The sequence below is a fragment of the Callospermophilus lateralis genome, chromosome 1, assembly GCF_048772815.1.
Source record: "Callospermophilus lateralis isolate mCalLat2 chromosome 1, mCalLat2.hap1, whole genome shotgun sequence".
NCBI lineage: Eukaryota > Metazoa > Chordata > Mammalia > Rodentia > Sciuridae > Callospermophilus > Callospermophilus lateralis.
In genome coordinates this window covers 99,636,120-99,658,546 of record NC_135305.1, presented here as the reverse complement: position 1 = coordinate 99,658,546, position 22,427 = coordinate 99,636,120, and the positions used below count along the sequence as shown (strand labels likewise).

The 22,427-nt window shown below is 40.4% G+C and overlaps 1 protein-coding gene across 2 annotated transcripts in view; it reads right to left on the bottom strand.

The window, feature by feature from the left end:
- The window catches only part of Ogdh (oxoglutarate dehydrogenase), an 84,516-nt gene that overhangs the window by 2,886 nt on the left and 59,203 nt on the right, over positions 1–22,427 (bottom strand). For both annotated transcript variants that reach the window (XM_076836651.2, XM_076836662.2), the window contains 10 exons: positions 7,116–7,295; positions 6,522–6,674; positions 5,510–5,612; positions 5,062–5,190; positions 4,641–4,791; positions 4,223–4,350; positions 3,955–4,133; positions 3,465–3,536; positions 2,306–2,434; positions 1,111–1,183 (listed from right to left, as the gene is read on the bottom strand). In XM_076836651.2, coding sequence (XP_076692766.1) covers positions 1,111–1,183; positions 2,306–2,434; positions 3,465–3,536; positions 3,955–4,133; positions 4,223–4,350; positions 4,641–4,791; positions 5,062–5,190; positions 5,510–5,612; positions 6,522–6,674; positions 7,116–7,295 — 1,297 coding nt within the window. The remainder of the gene's footprint in view (positions 1–1,110; positions 1,184–2,305; positions 2,435–3,464; positions 3,537–3,954; positions 4,134–4,222; positions 4,351–4,640; positions 4,792–5,061; positions 5,191–5,509; positions 5,613–6,521; positions 6,675–7,115; positions 7,296–22,427) is intronic.

Here is a 22,427-nt window from a genome sequence, read left to right as displayed (position 1 = left end):
AGTACAAAACAACAAAGATTGGTGATGTACCTTAGTGGTAGAGTGCTTGTATTAGTATGTATAACTAACTCTGGATTCAGTATAGTACTAGGAATGAACACCCACACAAATACAGGGAAACACTCCTATCTTTTTTTTTTTTTTTTGCCTGGGGACTGAAACTAAGGGTGTTCTACCACTGAGCCGCATCCCTAGTTCTTTTTATTTTTTATGCATGGGTCTCACAAAGTCACCCAGACTGGTGTTAAACTTGGGATTTTCTTGCCTCAGCTGCTGGGATTACAGGTACATGCATTGCATTTAGCCCTAATATTCTTTTCTTCTGCTCTGGTACTGGGGATTAAACCCAGGTGCTCTCTACCATTGAGTTGCATCCCCAGCCCTTTGTATTCTGAGCCAGGGCCATCTTTGTATTGAGATCCTCCTACCTCAGCCTCCTGAGTTGCTGGAATTATGGGTAGGCATCACCATACCTGGAAAACATCCCTAATATTAAAAACTCCAAAATCTGAAAACTAAGTGCTGACATGATGCCCAAAGTGGAAAATCCCACATCTGACCTCATGTGATAAGTTGCAATCAAAATGCGGGTTCGCTGAAAGTATTAATAAAAATACCCTCAAGGCCATGTGTACAGATGAAAGATACAATTCATTTGTGAAACATATATTTCATATTTACATTTGGGTCCCATTCTCCTCTATATTGTCACTGTACTATATGATTCTACTCACATAAGGTAACTTGGTGGCCAGGAGGAGCTGTGGACCCTGGGGATATCTGGGCAGCTGCAGGCTGTCAATCCCTGCTTGCCACTGTCCATAAAACCTCAAGCCTTGGCCTCACTTCACACCAGAACTCACAGAACCACCTCCCATGTCTTTTTCTATCCCACAGGGCTTGCTAGGAGACCTGGAATTCTGAGTCTGGGGTGAGCTGCTGGAGGACACCATGGGCAACAGCCCTAACTTATAATAATCTTAGACTCACTTAAGTGTAGTCCTGGGGCACTGGGTCTTGACCTCAGGGAGATTCATAAATAAAAGCTTTGCAAGCCCCACAGAATAGCAAAGAACCTTCCCAGGAAATGCCCATTCCCCTCACACCTACCTGGAAGCATCTCATCAAAGTTGGTTCTGGCCTCAGGGTGGCGCAGCAGGGATTTGGGGGTAAAGATGATTAACTGAAAGACAGAATAGGCTCATGATGAACTGGGTCTTAAAAGATTCTACAGCAAGCTGAGCATGGTGGTACACGCCTATAATCCTAGCAACTTTGGAGGCTGGGGCAGGAGGATTACAAGTTCAAGGCCAGTCTCAGTAACTTAGGCCCTAAAGCAACTTTGCAAGACCTTCTCTCAAAATAAAAATAAAAGACAGGTTGGGGAGGTAGTTCAGTAGTAAAGTGCCCCTGGATTCAATTCTCAGGGGCCCTGCCCCAAAAACGAAAATTCTAGAAGGAAGGTAAAAAGCAAAGGCCACCTAAGCTATGACCTCAAGACGGATAACACAGCCTGCCTTTCCAGTAATAAACAGAGCCTCAATCAGAAGAGGTAGAGGAGGAAAAAGCAGACGACACATTCTCTGCTATTCACCTCCCCTCAATGGGTGTCCATTCTCTCCAGGGCAGTCTTGACCCAGTCCTGAGCCCTCAGGCCTACTGGAAAGAGCCCTGAGCCTCTCCTTGGTAGTCACAGAGCAAATATACCCACAGCCCATTTAATGTTATGAGAGGCCAAGCACGAGGCTATCCTGTCCCTTGGGATGCAAGCTGCTGGTGATACATGAGTTGTAAGCCCCCTACACTCCTCACCCTTGAAGTATCCCAGGACAGCAGGGTTCTCCCTGGACCTTTCGTCACACTCCTTCCTCTACCTGGATCACTTTTCCCACTGGCCCTACTTACCTAGCTCTACTCACCCTTTGACACCCAGCTCAGGAACTACTTCCTGGGGTCCCTCTACTCCCTTGGATCCTAAAGGGGCTCATCTCTATTCTAGAACTCAGTACACTACCTATGATGACCTGCTTACACATCTATTCTCTCCAATATGTTGGGGCCTACACTCTCCTCTGATCTCTGCATGTTGTGCTTAGCAGCATGTGAAGACCCAGCTGTGTATATGTATGTGTGTGGGAGATCTGGCTCCCTGACACCACATCATGTCCATAACTCCCTTTATAGGCACCAGCTAACCAATTCAGAGTAAGAGGAGCCCTTCTTCTCTGTGTCAATATAGCAGGGGTAAGGCCCTGGGTCATTCTGAGGCCAGACTTGGTCAAAGTAGGGGGACTCCGCCACTGACCGGCTTCCGGAAGGGCAACAAGATCTGCCGTCGAAGCACATGGAAGAAGTTGCCCGGAGTAGAGCAGTTGACAACTACCCAATTGCAATCATACAGCTGATTGATGTCAAAGTTGGATTCCATAAGGTCCTGCAATTTGGAAGGAATGAGAGGTCAGGCAGTAGCACTGCACATTCTGCTTGGGAGATTGGGACCACATGGGGGCAGAGAGGCCTCATAGCTCCACCCTCAGGTACCTAACTCACCTGGAGGCTCAAGCAGACACTAATGAGTACAGTGGAGCAAGCAAGCTCGCAGGACTATCTCTACATCCTAAGTCTTAGTCCCATTTAACCTTTTGTAGCCACCTGAAGGCCCAGCATGAACTGATGCTATTTTTTTTTAAAAATATTTTTAGTTGTAGATGGACACAAGACCTTTATTTTGTTTGTTTTTTTAAATGTGGTGCTGGGAATCTAGGCAAGCGCTTTACCACTGAGTCACAACCCCAACCCCTGGAACTGATGCTATTTTAGGAGACAATTCTAACATTCCTTACAATTGACTTTCAATAATTTTCTTTGAGCATTTTTTTTTGGAGCGGGTGATGCTAGGGACTGAACCCAGGATTTCATGAATGTTAGGCAAGCACTCTACCACTGTATGTACTCTCAGTCCTTTCTTTGAAATTTTTTTTTTGTCAAATTTTTTTTAGATGTAGATGATTGTGTCCATGTCTGTTTTATTTATTTATTTGTCTGATTTATTTATTTATTTATTTATTTATGTATGTATGTGCTACTGAGGATTGAATCCAGTGCTTCCCACATATGAAGCAAGCACTCAACCACTGAGCTACAATCTCAGCCCTTCTTTGAGCTTTTTAACACTATCCCCAAATTTTCCCCTTTGAAGTCTGTCTACACAGCAATTTCTGTGGTTTCAGCAACAGAAGGAGGCAAATGGAAAGTAGCTCTTGCATCTTTATTTTCTGTGCCCTTAGAAAGCCACTCATTTCAGGGAGACCAATAGGCATGAGGCCACACTGGTTTACCCACTTAAGCTCCCAGAACAAAGAAGGGACAACCAAACCAAGGTCTGACACCTCAAAACAACCAGATGAACTTTCCTTCCCAAGGTCCCCACCAAATGTCCCAGGAAGCAGGCCTACTCTACTCACTGGAAGGACATCTGGGTCGTCATTGCACATTTGCAGGAAACGCTCTGGGCGGGCGGAGGAATGTTCTGGACCCTGAAACCACAGATACAAGTGAGTTTGGAAATTCTTGCATGCCGATATCTGCTATACTTGCTGTTTCTCTTCCTTTATTAGCTTATTTCTGTTTTTTTCCTCTGCCAAGGGCAGAGTTCATTCAATTTCTCTTCCTCCTACCTACAAGGTGTGGAGGTGGGGGTGGGGATTGTGAGGAAAGCAAGTGTCCCTTGGACGCCTGCAAGCATTGGAGGGAAGGGTCTGCATCAATATCACTATTGTTCATTAAGGCACGGACATGCTGCTTGCATCCAAATGAGTCGCTCTTGTCTTTCAAAGTGGCATTTCCAACTAAGATGGGTGGAAAATGCCAGGAGAGCACTTGGGTCTTTGGGGTGGGGGTCCTAGGCAAGTCCTTCCCCAGGTCTGGGTCTTGTGAGAAAAAGTAGGGACTTACCATGCCCTCCATGCCATGAGGCAGAAGCAACACAATGCCATTCTGTCGTACCCACTTAGCCTGCCCTGGGCAGATAAACTGATCAATGATACACTGGGCCATGTTGTTGAAGTCACCAAACTGGGCCTCCCAGAGGACCAGCGCATTAGGGCTAGCCATGGCAAAGCCCAGTTCAAAGCCTATAATGCAGACACAAAAGAAAGACACGTCTGAGACATCAGCCACCAGGCAATGAGGACTGTGGATGAGGGGGGTGGTGGGCACTCACCCAGGACACCATATTCAGACAGTGAGCTGTTGCACACAGTGTAGGGAGCCTGATTGGGCCAGAGGTGGTTCATGGGGATGCAGGTTCTCTTGTCCACATTCTGATCATGGAGCACATGGTGGCGGTGGCTGAAGCAGAACATTAGGATTAATAAACAGGAGCAACTGATCTATCAGGCAACTGACAGATGCAGCACCAACAGACTCATCAGCAGCAACCTGGTATTTGCCAGCTACTGCAAGTGGCACCCTGCCTAGTACTTAACAGGAGCATCCATAATACATCTAGGAAAAGGTAAGGCAGCCTAAACAGCCAGGAATCAGTAACTTTGCTGGCAACAATTTTCTTCTGGAAAATAAACACCAGAGCCCCTCCATTCCATCTGACTTTTAAAGGTAAAAAAGCCTCTAAATGGTACCTGAAGGTGCCCCGCTCCACATCCTGGCCACTCAGCCGGACATGGATGCCCTCCTTCAGGAGTGAACCGAATGCCATGTACTCTGCCAGAGCCCAATCCACAGTCCGGTTTGTCACCAGCTCCTTGCGAGTCTTCAAGATCCGACTCAGCCCTGGAGAGATATAGTATTCACAAAACTTCAGGCTCAGGTCACCTCACTTCCTATGCTCCAGTAAGAAAGGATAGAACCTTCTTTACACACAGTGTCAAGGTTTCCTGACTTGCTGAGCAAGTGGTGACTATGCAGTCTCTACTTTGCTACATAGCAAGTGCAAGACTTTGTTGAGAGTAGTGGGAGGATCATACCCCAGAGGCCTTGCATGCTGTGGGTCTCTGTGGGGCACCAGAGGTGTTAGCCTGGGCCAAGTGCAGCACTGTTTACCTCCATGGATGGTGAAGTTCTCCACAGGCACAGAGCTGGCCACATTCCCGATATGGGTCAGAACATCTTCCTCCAGGCCAGTGGAGGGGCAGGACATGCTCCTGGGCTGCCCATCCAGTGTGAAAAAGCCTAAGAGAGCAAGGACAGGCTAAGGCACACCACCTGCTTTAGAAGGGACGTCTGTAGAGCAGATCAGAAGTGCTGCTCCCTTCCAGGAAATGAATTATGACAAAAACATGACTATAGAGAGACCCAGAGTAAGAGATAGTGAAGACTGGATGATGTTCCCCAGAGAGCACTCTGGGGCCCACAGGGGGCTTTGCTGCAACGGTAGACACACTGTATGTTATGGTCACAGCAGGAGTGGGAGTTTTTTTGCTGGGAAGAGGTTTCATGGTCCCATCAGATTCTCAAAGGAGTCTATCTGTGATGTTGCTTCCTCACTCACCAGGCCAGGGGGAGTCAAGCCAGTGCTTGATGTGCAGTATCTTCTCGTCTTTGGATCTGGTAAATGCTTCCTCACAAATCTTGTCATACTTGGAGATTTCCTCCTGGAGGGTCAGGCACAGAAAAATCAAGTGAGCACAGCACACCCCCACTGCACGGGCCCACCACACCCTGTCTGGCATACACTGTACCCCTGCCACACACACCCCTACACCCCCCTGCATATCCTCAGACTCACCGGCCTCCAAGCCAGCTCCTCCACAAAATGCACAGCCTTTTTAAGGTCTGTGAGCATCTACAACATTCCATTCTTCTTGCTCCTGATAAGTTTCTTCCCTATATTTGTTGGCTGAAGATCCTGCTGACTCTAAGTCCCTTACCCTAATTGTTTTTTGCTGTTGTTTCTGAGTATTAGGGATTGCTCACAGGATGCTTTAGCACTGAGATATATCCCCAGTCCTTTTTATATTTTTAATTTTGAGACAGGGTCTTGCTAAATTCCCAGGCTGACTCAGCTTCTGGGGTAGATGGGATTATAGGTGTGTGCCACTAAGCCCAGCTCTGACCCCTACATTCTTAAAATTGGTTCAATTCACACAGTTCCTATGCTGCCCTGAGGGGACTGGGCTCCAGATCTACGTTGCTAGCAACTATCCTTTATGGACTCTGGTCTGCTCTACCATCTCACAGTTTCTTGTATGTCCTATAGGGGCTTCCTCACTTACTTTGCCAGAATTCCCTGTCCAGATCACATTGGGCCCTTCACCAAACTGAACGATTCACTTGCATCTCACCCACATAATCTGTATCAACTGAGAAAATTTATTGGACAGTCACTACCTCACCTCTAGAATACCCTTCTCTTCCCCAAAACACTCCTTTGAGGGCTCATCTCCTTTGTAAAGAATTTTGGTAGTTTAGATGCTCCAAGAAGTTATGCACTGAAATGTTACAGTAGTAAATATTTCACATGCTTTCACTTGGGTCCTAGTGTGAGGCCTGCCAGGACACACCTCATATTCAGGCTGGTTGACCACACCCTGGGACACTAGCAGCTCTGCATACTTCTGTAGCACAGGTTTCTGCTTGCGGATCTGCTTGTACATAAGAGGCTGTGTGAACATGGGCTCATCCATCTCGTTGTGGCCGTTGCGCCGGTAACATACCTGGTTAGAGCAGCAAGAGAAGACTTGAGACACCATGCCTAGTCTCAAGAAAGAGTGCTATAGGGGCAATTGCCCTATCTTACTATGTAATACCAACATGTCAGGTGTCTACTCTGCCTGAGTGTACTTCCTCTAGAATAGGAACCTTTCCTTTACACAGAAGAGTTGCTCTGACTATCAAATGAGATAAAAGGAAAGTGATTTGGGAGTATGAACTCTTTATTCACCATGCTGTCCCATGAAAGGACCAGATGGGCCCATAAATAGTTCTCTTCATCCCCACAGCTCCTACCTGGAGAGTATTTGGGTATGGGGCTTGGCATGAACATTCTGGAGCTAGATGAAGCCTGGCACTCTAGAGGGCCCTGAGGAGATTTAGATACTAATAGCAAGGGGGCAGGCAATGCTCTCCTTAGACATTCTCACCCTGGCATCACTTACCAGATCAACAACCACATCCTTGTGGAAGGTGCTTCTCCACTCAGCTGCCACCTTGCACACATACATGACAGCTTCAGGGTCATCTGCGTTCACATGGAAAATGGGGGCATTCACCACACGTGCTACATCAGTGGGGTAGGGGGAGGAACGGGCCATCCGAGGGTCTGTGGTGAAGCCAATCTGCAAGGAATACATGACCTGTCATGTGGGCACCAGGCATGGGTGGCACAGGACCCAGAGGGTGGCAGGTAGTGCTGGACATGGTCTACATTTCCTAGTTGGCTAGTTTGAATGAGCCCAAATGGCCATTAACTTTAAGTTGTTTTTCCCTATTGGGATGACAAAATTCATATATGTTCAACCTGAAGAATTTAGAAGACACATTGTAAAATATTAAAGTTACTTATAATTCCATAGGTTAGAGTATAAATACTTTTTTTAGAAATACCTTTATTTGGGCTGGAGTTGTGGCTCAGTGGTAGAGTGCTTGCTTAGCGAGGCACTGAGTTCTATCCTCAGCACCACATAGAAAAACAAACAAACAAAAAAAAAAAAACCAAGCTTTTATTTTATTTACTTTTTATGTGGTGTGAAGATTGAACCCAGTGCTTCATATGTATGAGACAAGTGCTCCACCACTGAGCTACAACCTCAGCCCTAGAGTATAAATACTTTTGACACTGTCCTTCCCAGATTAACAACATAAGTATACATACACACACACAAAATTTTTAAAAAATATTTACTTTTCAGTTTTAGGTAGACACAATATCTTTATTTTTAAAATTTTTATGAGGTGCTGAGAATCAAACCCAGTGCCTCAGGCATGCCAGGCGAGCGCGCTACCACTTGAGCCACAACCCCAGCCCCCCCCCACAATTTTTAGAGTGTGGCATCTTGTTTCCATAATTTTGTACTTTATTTAATATTATGAACATTTTTTTTAAATGCTCATGGTAGTTTCCCTACCTCCTGGCTCCATTCTTTTTTTTTTTTTTTAATACTTTTATTTTTATTTATTTTTATGTGGTGCTGAGGATTGAACTCAGAGCCTTGCATGTGCTAGGTGAGCACTCTACCACTGAGTCAACCCCAACCCTGAACACTTTTTCTTTAAAAAAGAAAATATAAAGGCTTCATAATACTACCACTCAGATATATATATATTTTTTTCATAATTTTGTAACTACATTTAAAATTTTATTTCAAACATAAAGTTGAGAATACTATATTAATAACCCATGAACCTAGCACCCAACATAAATCTTAACAGTTTTGCCATACTGGCTTCTGGGCCTTTGCTCAGGCTGCTGGAGCCTGGACCACAGGACTTTCTCCACTGAAATTAGAGGACATTCCATCAGTTGCTCTTTATATTTCGTATGTCAATAAACAGCACAAAGCATCTTTTTTCACTTGTTGGTAACTGAAATTTTTATTACTTCACTCATGAAAAAACTTAACAGAACTGCAAAGAACTCCCATATACTCTTCATTAAATTTGCCAAAGTCTACATTTTGCCCTTTGCTTTATTATTCATGCTCTTTTCCTCACACAAATATCCCCCTTTCCCCTGAACCATTTAGGACAAGAACATTTCCTAACCTAGTCAGAAGCTCAGTCTCAAGCAATTTATAGTATATAGTATCATTATTCAAACCAGTCTCATGTGGTATCACATGAACACCATCTGATTCATAGTCCAAACATACATTCCATCATCCCAAATAATGTTTGCAGTATTGCCTTCTTTTCCTCAGTTCAGAGGAAAAAAGATGTATTTAGTTGTCATTTCTCTCTACTCCATGTTAATGTTGAAGGCTCCTTTGCTGCCTTTGTTCTTTCATAGCACTGACATTTCTAAAGAGTAGTTGCATTTTCAAAACTACACAAATATAAATTCTTGTTCCTTATAAATGGTATCATACTCTATATATTGTGTAAATCCTTTGCAATTTGCTTTTAGTACAACATATGTATTTATGATTTGTCCAGGTTGAAACTTAGCTCTATATCCTTTAAAACAGCCTAGTGCCGGGAGTGGTGGTGCATGCCTGTAATCCCAGGGGTTTGGAAGGCTGAGGCAGGAGGATCATGAGTTCAAAGCCAGCCTCAGCAATTCAGTGAGGCCCTCAGCAACTTAGTGAGTCCCTCTCTCTAAACAGAATGTAAAAAAGGGCTAAAGATGTAGCTCAGTGGTTGAGAGCCCCTGGGTTCAATTCCCAGTACCAGCAAAACAAAACAAATAACAGCCTACTAGTGCAATGTGGTTACCACAAACAATGTGGCTCTACCACATTTGGGGTAGTACAATTTATGGTTTTGACCAATATTCTTCTACAAGAATACTGAGTGTCTGATCTATAGCTTTTAGAAGAGATTTCTAGAAGGGGAATTACTATGTATGTTTTTAGAAAATCAAGAACCTCAGCAAAGCAGCTACTTCCTCTCCTGCTATGGATCTTCCTAATCCCATACAACTCCACAAGCAATGAGTCAAAGCAAGAAAGAGAGAGAGAAAATATTAATGTGCTGGCTGTGGGGGAAGCTCAGGGTAAAGTGTACATGTGTGAGGTCGTGGGTTTAATCTCTAGCACTGCAAAAAGAGAAAAAAGACTATATTAAAACAAAACTGATCTTTAGAAAGGTCTACAGTCATGTCAATTGTTTTTAAATACTCTCCCTTCTCATACTGAATGAAGAAAAGATTAGCAATAGTTACACAGTGACAAGTACATTAAGAAATGCAAAGATTCTGACATGCAAGAGAGCCTGAACAATCTCAGCTGGTACCAGAGCCACCATCGTTCATCTGGGTCTTGGTACTTAGGGAAAGAAGGGCCTATAGCAGGAGAGTTAGTGTCACAATATGCCTTACTTACAGAAGAGAAAACAGCTCTGAGAGGGTGAGAATAAGGGCCCAGAATCCCTCCCCAATATCTACCAGTGTTCTGAGCTTTTGTTTTCAAGCATATATATATATATATATATATATATATATATATATATATACACACACACACACACACACACACACACACACACACACACACACATGGATGATACAGGAGTATCCCATGAGCACAGATACAGTAGATTGCATACACCCAGATAATGAAAGTGTTCTCTAAATACTGCTCTGTCCTTCCTGCCACTACAAGTACATTACTAACACTTCTTAGTATACTTTCGAGGTATGCTGGTAGGTAAATCTTGCTAAGTGGAACTGCTGGTTCTGGACCTAAAAGAACCTTAGAACCAAATGACTTACCCTCTCTCAACCCTAGCTGAAGCTCCACCTGCCTCACCTTGACAACTTGTTCACTAGTTTTCCAACACTTCCAAGGAGGAAGAGAACATTCCATTGAACAGGTTTGACTGCTGAGAGGTTCTTCCTCTCATTCAACTGAAATCTGCTTTGAGGTAACTGCCACCCACTGGCAATGACCTTGTTCATCATATTCTTTACTATATGAATCATTAGTATTTGAGAACAGCTTTCATGTATGTTAGAATTAGGCTACATATGCCCAGCTTCTGTCATTCCCACTTATATAGTTTCTGGATATTATGCCATCCTAAGGTGTGGTCTCAATTATTTCCAACCAAAAGATATAACTTGCTATCATAAGAAGGTGGACAGCCATTGCTGCTGCTTCTAATTCCACTGCTGCCAGCCTGAGGTTGCCTGGAGGTCTTTTTTCTGGGCTGCTGCAAAAGCTGCTGCCATGCCCGGAAGTCTTTTCTCTGGGCACAGCCTTGGTTACATCAAATGCAAATTCCGAAGCTACCTCTGTGGTCACTGCTGCTGATCTGGAAGTCTCCTGTCAATCAACCGCCAACCTGCAAGCTACCACCATTGCTGCTGCCTCTGATTCTGCTGTTGCCAGCCTGAGATCGCCTGAAGGTCTTCTTTCTGGGTGCTGCTGCCACAGAAGAAACCACTGCCCCAGATGCAACTGAAGCCAATACTGCTGCTGAACCCCAGAGATCACCTGGTGACGCTGCCCCCACAGCTACAGTTACAGCTGCCTGCTGCCAACAACCACTGCTACTACCTCTGCTACCACAGCCTAGAGGACTGCTGCGAGGGAGACTCCAGGTTTGGTTGCACCCATTTTGGGACGCTAGTCAGGGCCTGGGGCCTTGGTGTCAGCAGGTTTACCACCATAAGAGCCTCTGACTGGGACTCCAGCTGGGACCTGCAGGTCTAGTGTGGGGGTGCTTGTGGGTTTGGAGGAACCTGAGGTCTTCCTGCTGAGAGTGCTGGTGGCCCTGGTCTTGCTGCTGCATCTTGGGGTTGCTCCTTTGCATGAGTGTATCCCCTGGTGGTCTCTCTGCAACTAGGAGCAGCATTGACATCTTGGGACTGCAGTGTGGCCAAGATTGAGGTATCTAAGCCCAGATCAGTGGGATAGAGACTGGGTTTGCAAGGATTAATCTGGGTTTGGTGATCCCGAGAGACATCAGAGACAGGGCAGAGAACTGTTGAACACTGACAGAGACAGTTCGACTTTCCAGAAAGATTTATTTTATTTTTTGATTCACTAATCTCTCTACCATACTTGGAACAGGATTTTTTTTTACACATCAGTGTATGGAGGACAATGATACATGAACAGTGTTTTGCAGTTCTGTTGTATTCTTATGTTTTTAAGTTTTTGTCTTTGTATTCTTCCTCTCTTGTCTATTTTCGTTCCAACTTTTCTCCAATCAACAGCCAATCTCTGACAGCTCCTCTTCCACTCTTCCTGTGAATTTTTGTTTCTAGCTTCTCTCTTCCTCCCTCATGAATACTGCATACTCCACTACCTCTGTTCTCTCATCTACCATTTGAAATTGAAATCGTTTTAACAAATATTCTGTTTGTACTTATTGAATTTTGGTTTAATGCAAGAAAGCAGTAGATGCCTTAGTGGAAGCTATTAAGTTTAAGGCTATATATTGTGTTCACTGGTGCTGTTGATATTGGTCTTACCAATAAAGGCGAAGCTCTGGAGACCTTCAGAGACACTATAGTCTACAGGTTATAATTTATCCTGCCTTAGACCCATACTTTTCGATGGGAAAACACACTAACAACATGAAAAAACAAGGGAATAAAGCGCCCCAAACAAACCAAGATGCTTCAACAACAGAAGCCACTGATAACAAAGTAGAAGAAATGCCCAAGGAGTTCAGATTGTATATAGTTAAATTGATATGTGAAGTAAAGGATAGTATAAGGGGTGAAATCAAAGAAAAAATACAGGAAATGAAAGACCACTTCATAAAAGAGAGATGATGGAAAAAAAAAAAGCAGAAATCCTCAAAATGAAAGAATCAGTAAACCAAATTATAATTTCAATAGAAAGCATTGTGATAGTAGGAGCAAATGTGACTCCATTTTGTTTTATGACTTCATCCTGTAAAACAACCATGCCAAGTAGAAGAGTCATGACTGGGGCAAGATGTTCTTTTCCTTTTGCTAAAGAAACCTTTAAGAACACAAAAGTACCTAATGGGGTATTGTTTCTGTAACTAGGGTAACGGGGCTCTGTTTCTGTAACTGGGGTGACTGGGCTAACTGATTGGTTAGGCTTCCCTCCGCTTGACTGCACTGTCCGGCTTCTGTAACCTGGCTTGCTTGCATTGGCTAGACCCCCTGAACATCCCCCTTTTGTGGTTTTCAGGCTTATAAGGAGTGCCCTTGCAATTGTTCTTGATCAGGGGAACAGCTTTATGTTCTGGTCAGCCGCCACCGGTGTGCTTCAATAAAGGCTTGATTCGATTATACGTGAGTTGTCTGGAAGTCAGTTTATGAAACCCTGGGACGAAGCTTTAACTATAATAGCATCACCAACAGACTAGACCACTTGGAAGACAGATCCTCAGACAATGAAGACAAAATATATAATCTTGAAAGTAGAGTTGACCATGCAGAGAAGATGGTAAGAAACCATGAACAGAACATCCAAGAATTATGAGATAACATGAAAAGATCAAATTTGAATAGATGAAGGAGCAGAGATACAAACCAAAGAATGCACAATCTTTCCAATGATATCAATAGCAGAGAATTTCCAAAACCTAAAGAATGGAATGGAAAATCAAATACAAGAGGCTTACAGGATCCCAAATGTACAAAATTACAGCAGACCCACACCAAGACACGTTATAATGAGAATGACTAACACAGAGAATAATGATAAAATCTTGAAGGCTGTGAGAGAAAAAAATCAAATTATGTATGGGGGAAACAGTTTCGGATCTCAACTGATTTCTCAGCCAAGGCTCTCAAAGCTAGGAGGTTCTGGAATAATATATTTCAGGCTTTGAAAGAAAAAGGATGCCAACCTAGAATTTTATACCCAGCAAAATTAAGTTTCAGATTTGAAGATGAAACTAAAACATTCCATGATAAACAAAAATTAAAAGAATTCACAACCAAAAAGCCTACACTACAGCATTCTCAACAAAATATTCCATGAGGATGAAATGGGGAAAAAAAAGTGAAAATCAGCAAAGGGAGGATATACACTAAAGGGACATTCAACCAAATAGAGAAACTAAGACAAATAAAAAAACAGAAATAAACCAAAATGACAGGGAATACAAAACATATCTCCATAATAACCTTGGGGGCTGGGGTTGTGACTCAGAGGTAGAGCGCTCACCTACCATGCGTGAGGCACTGGGCTCGACCCTCAGCACTACATAAAAATAAAATAAAGATATTGTGTGTTATGAACTCCCATTTTTACCCCAAATACAGATTGCAGAATCACTTGAATCTAATGTATGAAATATGATATGTCAAGAGCTTTGTAATGTTTTGAACAACCAATTAAAAAAAAAAAAAGATATTGTGTGTTGAGGCTGGGATTGTGGCTCAGCGGTAGAATACTCGCCTCGCACGTGTGAGACCCTGGGTTCAATCCTCAGCACCACATAAAAATAAATAAGTAAAATAAAAGTGTTGTGTCCAACTACAACTAAAAAATAAAATATATTTTTTAAAAATATATTGTGTGTTCACCTATAACTAAAAAATAAATATTTAAAATATAATAATAACCTTGAATGTTAATGACCTAAACTCATCAATCAAAAGACACAGATTGGCAGATTGGATTAAAAAGCAAGACCCAACAACATACTCTCTTCAAGAGATTCACCTCATGGGCAAAGACATCCACAGGCTAAGGTGAAAGGATGGGAAAAAATTTATCACTCATATGAATTGTGTAAATAAGCAGGGGTTTCCATTCTCATTTCAGATAAAGTAGACTTCAAACCAAAATTAATCAGAAGAGACAAAGAAGGACATTTTATACTTCTCAAGGGAAGTATATTTATGCCCCAAACAATGGAGCATTTATGTACATCAAACAAATCCTTTTCAATTTCAAGAGTCAAATAGACCCAATACAATAATACTAGATGACTTTAACACAACTCTCTCACTACTGGACAGATCTTCCTAAATAAACCTAAATAAGGAAGTTATAGAATTAAATAATCAATAATTTAGACTTAACATATAGAATATTTCATCCATCAATGAGCAAATATACTTTCTTCTCAGCAGCACATAGTTCCTTCTCTAAAACAGACTATATCTTATGCCACAAAGCAATTCTTGGTAAATACAAAAGAAAAAGAGAGAGGGAGAAAAAAAAAGAGCATTCTATCAGATCACAATGAAATTAGAAATCAATGATAAAATAAAAAATAGAAGGTAGTATAACAAATGGAGACTAAATAATATACAATTGAATGATGAATGGATAGAAGAAATCAAGGATGAAATAAAATTTCTTAGAGGTAAATGAGAATTGATACAACATATCAAAATCTCTGGGACACTATGAAGGCAGTACTAAAAGGAAAGTTCATTGCATTGAGTGCATCCATTAAAAGAATAAAAAGTTAACAAATAAATGACCTAACACTACATCTCAAAACCCTAGAAAAAGAAGAACAAATCAACACAAAAAGCAGAGGACAATAAATAATTAAAATCAGAGCTGAAATCAATGAAATCACAACAAAAGAAACAATTGGAAAAAAATGACAAAATAAATAAAATAGATAAACCCTGGGCCATGCTAACAAAGAGAAAAAGAGAAAACTGAAATTACTAAAATACAAGATGAAGAAGGAAATACCACAACAAACACACTGGAAATACAGAAGATAATTAGAAACTATTTTGAAAATTTATACTCTAATAAAATAGAAAACATCAAAGACATTGACAAATTTCTAGAGACATATGACCTACCCAAACTGAACGAGGAGGTCATACGTGATTAAACAGATCAATAATGAAATGGAAAACAACATCAAAAGTCTACCAACCAAGAAAAGCCCAGGACCAGATGGATTCTCACCCGAGTTCTACAAGATTTTCAAAGAAAAATTAACATCAATACTCCTCCTCAAAGTATTCCATGAAATAGAAAAGGAGGGAACCCTTCCAAAATCATTCTATGAGGCTAATATTACCCTGATACCCAAACGAGACAAAGACACATCAAGCAAAGAAAACTTCAGACCAATATCCCTGATGAACATAGATGTAAAAATTCTCAATAAAAGTCTGGCAAATCGCATACAAAAACATCAAAAAAGATAGTGCACCATGATAAAGTGGGATTCAGGGTTGGTTCAACATATGGAAATCAATAAACGTAATTCATCCTATTCACAGACTTAAAAACAAGAATCATATGATCATTGCAATAGATACAGAAAGAGCATTTGACCAAAATACAACACACCTTCATGTTCAAAACACTAGAAAAACTAAATAGTAGGAATATATCTCAACATTGTAAAAGCTATATTTTCTAAATCCAAGGCCAGCATCATTCTAAATAGAGAAAAATTGAAAGCATTTCTGCTAAAAACAGGAACAAGACAAGGATGTTCTCTTTCACCACTTCTATTCAACATCATCCTTGAGCAATTAGACAAAAAAAAAAAAAAAAAGAAAAAAAGAAAGAAAAGAAATTAAAGGAATACAAATAGGTAAAGAAGAACTCAAACTATCACTATTTGCTGATGAAAAGATCCTATACCTAGAAGATCCAAAAAATTCCACCAGAAAGCTTTCAGAACTAACAAATGAATTCAGCAAAGTAGCAGGATATAAAACCAACACCCATAAATCAAATGCATTCCTATACATCAGCGATAAATCCATTGAAAGAGAAATTAGGAAAACGACTCCATTCACAATAGCCTCAAAATAAATAAAATCCCTGGAATCAATCTTAAAAAAGAGGTGAAAGACCTCTTCAATGAAAACTACTGAAAGAAACTGAAGAAAATCTCAGAAGATGGAAAGTTCTTCCATGCTCCTGGATAGGCAGAATTAATATTGTCAAAATGGCCATACTACCCAAAGCATTATACAGATTTAATGCAATTCCTATTAAAATCTCAATGACATTCTTCTTAGAAATACAAAAAGCAATCATAAAATTTATTTGGAAAAATAAGAGATCCATAAGCTAAAGCAATCCTTAGCAAGAAAAGTGAAGCAGGAGGCATCACAATACCAGACCTTAAACTATATTGCAGAGCTATAGTAACACAAATGGCATGGTAGTGGCACCAATATACACTTGTAGACCAATGGTACAGAATAGAGAACACAAAGACAAATTCATGTAAATATGGTTAACTCATATTAGAGAAGGATGTCAAAAACATTCACTGGAGAAAAGATAGCCTATTCAACAAATGGTGTTGGCAAAACTGGAAATCCATATATAGCAAAATGAAATTAAACCTTTATCTCTCACCCTGCACAAAAATCAACTCAAAGTGGATCAAAGACACTAGAACAGAGACCCTGAAGCTAACAGAAGAAAAACAGGCCTAAATCTTCATCACATCAGCCTAGGATCTGATTTCTTTAATAAGACTCCTAAGCACAAGAAGTACAATCAAGAATCAATAAATGGAATGGATTCAAATTAAAAAGCTTCTTAGCAAAGGAAACAATTAATAATGAGAGAGAGAGAGCATACATATTGGGAGAAAATCTTTATCACATGCACCTCCGATAAAGCATTAATATCTAGGATATATAAAGAACTCAAAAAACTTAACACTAAAAAAAAACAAATAACCCAATAAAAAATGGGCTAAGAAATAGACACTCACTTCACAAAAGAAGAAATACAATAGATCAACAAATATATGAAAAAATATTCAACAACTCTAGCAATTAGAGAAATGCAAATCAAAACTACTCAAGATTTCACCTCATTTGTGTCAGAATGGCAATCATCAAGAATACAGGCAACAACAAATGTTGGTGAGGATGTAGTGAAAAGGTACACTCATACATTGCTGGTGGGACTGCAAATTGGTGCAACCATTATGGAAAACAGTATGGCGATTCCTCAGAAAACTGGGAATGGAACCACAATTTGACCCAGCTATCCTACTCCTTGGTTTATACCCAAAGGACTTAAAATCAGCATACCATAGTGACACAGCCATGTCAATGTTTATAGCAGCTCAATTCACAATAGCTAGATTATGGAACCAACCTAGGAGTCTCTCAATAGATGAATGGATAAAGAAAATGTGGTATATATACTCAATGGAATACTATTTAGCTTTTTTTTTTTTTTTTAAGTGGAATCATGGCATTTGCCAGTAAATGGTTGGAATTAGAGAATATCATGCTAAGCAAAATAAGCCAATCCCACAAAACTGAAGGCCGCATATTTTCTTCTAATATGTTGGTGCTAATTCACAATAAGGGAGGGGGGGCACATCAGGGAAGAACAGTGTTACCTTAGATTAGGTAGAGGGAAGTGATGGGAAGGGAGGGAAAGGGATGTGGGGATAGGAAAGGTAGTAGAATAAAACAGACATTATTACTGTATGCATATATGTGACTATATGACCAACATAATTCTGCAACATGTATACTCAGATAAATGAGAAATTATATCCCATCTATGTATGATATATCAAAGTGCATAAATGCATTCTACTGTCATGTATAACTAATTAAAGCAATTTTGAAAAATTAAAAAGAGGGCTGGGGCTATAGCTCAGTGGCAGAGCGCCTGCCTCGTACGTGGTGAGGCACTGGGTTCGATCCTCAGCACCACATAAAAATAAATAAATAAATATATTGTGTCCATCTACAGCTAAAAAAAAGAAAAAAGAAAAAGAAAATAAGAAGATGGACAAACCTAAAGCCTTGCATGTATTTGCATAGCCTGACTATATAAACTTTAAATGTTAATATTGCAAAAAAAAAAGGGGGGGGGGGTCTCACATCAATGATCTAGGAAACTATACAGAGAAGACAAAAATCAAACCCAAAACTAGTAGAAGGAACAGAATAACAAAGAACAAAAATAAAAATAGAAAACAGGAAAACAAAGGAGGAAATACAATGAGACCAAGACTGTTCCTGGGGGAAAAGAAGATGAATCTATAAACAGACTTACAAAGAAAAGACAGACACAAATGAATCAAATCAAGAATGAAAAGGAATACCATCCATACAGATCCTACAGATTCCAGTAACAGGCTATTACAAACTTTATGCTCATAAATCCTGTAGCCTAAAGGAAATGGATTCACTTTCCAAAAGATAAAAACCATCAGGGCTTACTAGGAAAAAAAAAAAGAAAAAGAAAAAGAAAAAGAAAAAGCCAGCCTACACAGTCCTGTTATTTAGTATAGAAAGTAAACTTGTATGAAGTTCTCACAGGGATCTTCATGGCTGTTAGATGAAACATATGTATTTACCTTATTCCTCCTGCTAAACATAGCTAAAACCCCTGGACATCATATGCAGAACAAATATACAACTTAGAAGTTGGCCAGAAGATGGCAGCTCATTAGGGATCTCAGTTTTCTGGGTTTTCTTTTTGCCTCAATATCTCCCACTGAGCACTAGAGAAGTGGGTGACTTGAAAACACCAACAGGAATAGACAAAGGGCCAGGGAAAAGACAGTCTATCAAGACATGAAATGTTTAGACAAAAACCATGCTCCAACCAAGCATGACAAAAACCAAAAAAACCAACCATCAACCCCTCCCCAACAAACTGGTCTCACAATTGACATAAAGGCCTACTATAGCCCAGATCAACGGTGATCAGGTCATTAGGTCCCAAGACCCCTCACTAGTATGAGATGGTATTAGAGGAAGCTGAGAAGAGATTGCACAACTGCCCAGCAAGAATAAGGCCATGTCGGAAAGAGTAATGAAGCACATTTATGTGCATCTGTAAGGTACCAATCAAAAATAAATGAAGACCAGGTGTGGTAGCACATGCCTGTAATCCTAGTGGCTTAAGAGGCTAAGGCAGGAGGATTACAAGTTCAAAGCCAGTCTCAGGAATTAGCAAGGACTTGAGCAACTTATCGAGACCTTTCTCTAAATAAAATATAAGGACTGGGGATGTGGCTCAGTGGCTAAGCATCCCTGGGTTCAATCTCTGGTACCACAAAAATAAAATAAATAAATAAGTAAAAGGAAGACCAGAAGAGGAAGAAGAATGTGGGGAGGGAAAAACAGGGATACCAGTATTGAAATGGAGTAAATCAAATTCCATACATGTATGATTCTGTCAAAATGAACCTATTATTTATAACTATAATGCATTAAAAAACCCACAAAACAACAACTGTGCGCTAGATGAACTTCTTTTCTCCAAAAGTATCCAGCCTCAAGTATTTTGACATAGCAATAGAAAATCAAACTACAGACCAGAAGAAATAAAAATGAACAGAGCCACAGGTCCTATGGGACTATGACAAAAGACCTAATGTTCTAGTCACTGGAGTTCTAGAAAGATGGGACAAATGTCTAAAATTTTCCATACTAATCAAGACATAAAACTACATATTTAAGATGCTGATTAGTGTCAAATCAATTCAATGAGGGAACAAACAGTCTTTTCTACACATAATATTGGAACAACTGGTATACATGTACAAAACACACAAAAACTTGTACTAGACACAAAAACTAACTTAAAAAGGAAGACAGAGGTAACAGATAAACATTATAGAACTCTTAGAAGAAAACATCAGAGTAAATCTTTGTGATCTTGGGTCAGTAAACACCTTTTTAGACATGACACCAAAAGGAAAAACTGATAAACTGGACTTGATAAAAAATAAAACTACAGAGTGCTTGCCTAGCATGTGCAAGGGCCTGGATTCAATCCCCGGTATTACAAAATAAAATCTACCATGTTTCAAAGGACACCAAAAACATCTATGAGAATGGCAGAAAATATTTGTGAATCATATAGCTGATAAATGGGGTTATATCTGCAATATATAAAGAATTCTTCTTCTCCTACCCCCAGGAGAACTAGAGATTAAACCAGGAATCTACATATGATAGTCAAGTGCTCTAACACTGAGCTATATCCCTGGTCCTTTTGTTATTTTGAGACTTATAAAGTTGCCCAGGCTGGACTCAAACTTGACATCCACCTACCTCAACCTCCCAAGTCACTGAGATTAATAGGAATGAGCCACCATGCCCAGTTTATATTAAAAACTCTTACAATGCAATAATAAAAAGATAATACAATTCAAAATGGGCATCTGCTGGGTGTGGTGGTGCATACCAGTAATCCCAGCCACTTGGGAGGCTGAGGCAGAAGGATTGCCAGTTTGAGGTCAAGCGTGACAACTTAACAAGACTCTGTCTAAAAATGAAAAATAAAAAGGGCTGAGGATATAGTTCACTGGTACAGTGTCCCTGGGTTCAATCCCTAGTACCTGCCTTGCCCCTCCAAAAAAGCAAAGGATCTGAGCAACTTATCGAGACCCTTCTCTAAATAAAATTTAAAGACTGGGGATGTGGCCCAGTGGCTAAGCGCCCCTGGGTTCAATCCCTGGTACCAGAAAAATAAAATAAATAAATAAGTAAAAGGAAGACCAGAAGAGGAAGAAGAATGTGGGGAGAGAAAAACAGGACACTGAATAGAAATTACCCAAGGAACATATACAAATGGCCAATAAACACTTGAAAAGATGGTAAACATTAGCCATTAGAGAAATACAAATCAAAAAGCATCTGATAAAAATAACTTTAAGTTTATAATAAATACTATACAAGTTAGGAACAGCCTGGTAAAGGACATCTACAAAATTCCTATAGCTACCATCATATTTCATAATCCAAACTGAATATTTTATCTAGAAATTAGCAACAAGGAAGGATTGTTGACTCTTCACCCACTTCAATGTTGTGTTGAGGCCCCTAGCCCCAGTGCAAAAAGGTATAAAACAGAAACACAAAGTGTATTTTTATTTCTAGTCTATAGACAGGAAAGTAAGAAATACAACTATTTGAGACCATATGCTCATCTATACAGAAAATCCCAAAGTATTCTCAAAAACAAAAACAAAAGCTGGGCATGGTAGTACGTCAGTAGTACCAGCTACTCAGAAGGCTGAGGCAGGAGGATTACTTGAGATCAAGGAATTTAAGACCAGCCTGGGCAATACTCTGGGTTATCTACAGATGTGGCTTTTTCAGTGCTTTCATCTGTCACTGGCAAGACTGTAGTACCTAACAGGACCCCAGGGAGAGCCATGTATTGTAGCCACCAGACTGTGAAGCAAAGCTTTCTGAGTAGAATATTTAAATTACATGAGAAACCACATAACTACACCATGACCACATCACATTTCTCCACTGTATGTGCCAAAGATATTATAATGAGGACTTGTCCAAGGCCTGGGTTATACATTAACCCAGGGCCACCCCCTCATCCAGGCTAAGAATTTACTCAAACCTTTTTCAGGGATTGACATGCATTCATTGGTCTTTGGCTTCCTACTCCTTAAAATAAGTATTTAAAGTCTTTGGTGCCTCTCCTATTTTTTGAACTTGAAGAGATTACTAAACAGATCCTGCTATCATAGTTTCCTGGGATTTACCTGAGTCTAGAGACTCATGGAAAATTCTATTTATTTTTCAGCTGTATTTACTCTTCTTTCCAGGGCTTCCAATCCATCTGTATTATCTTTTATTTTTTCTTCTTTGACTACTACTTTTTTATTTTAGTACTGGGGATTGAACCTAGGGGCACTCTACCACAAGCTATATTCCCAGCCCTTTTTGTTATTTTTTATTTTGAGACAAGGTCTTGCTAAATTGCCCAGGCTACCTTGAATCTGCAATCTCCTGTCTTAGTCGCATGAGTCACTGGAATAATAGGCATGCACCACCACTCCTGGCTTTCTTTTATTGTTTTTTTTTTTTCCAGATTAAAGACCATTTTCCTTATTAAACATTCTCCTGTTAAGATTTCTCT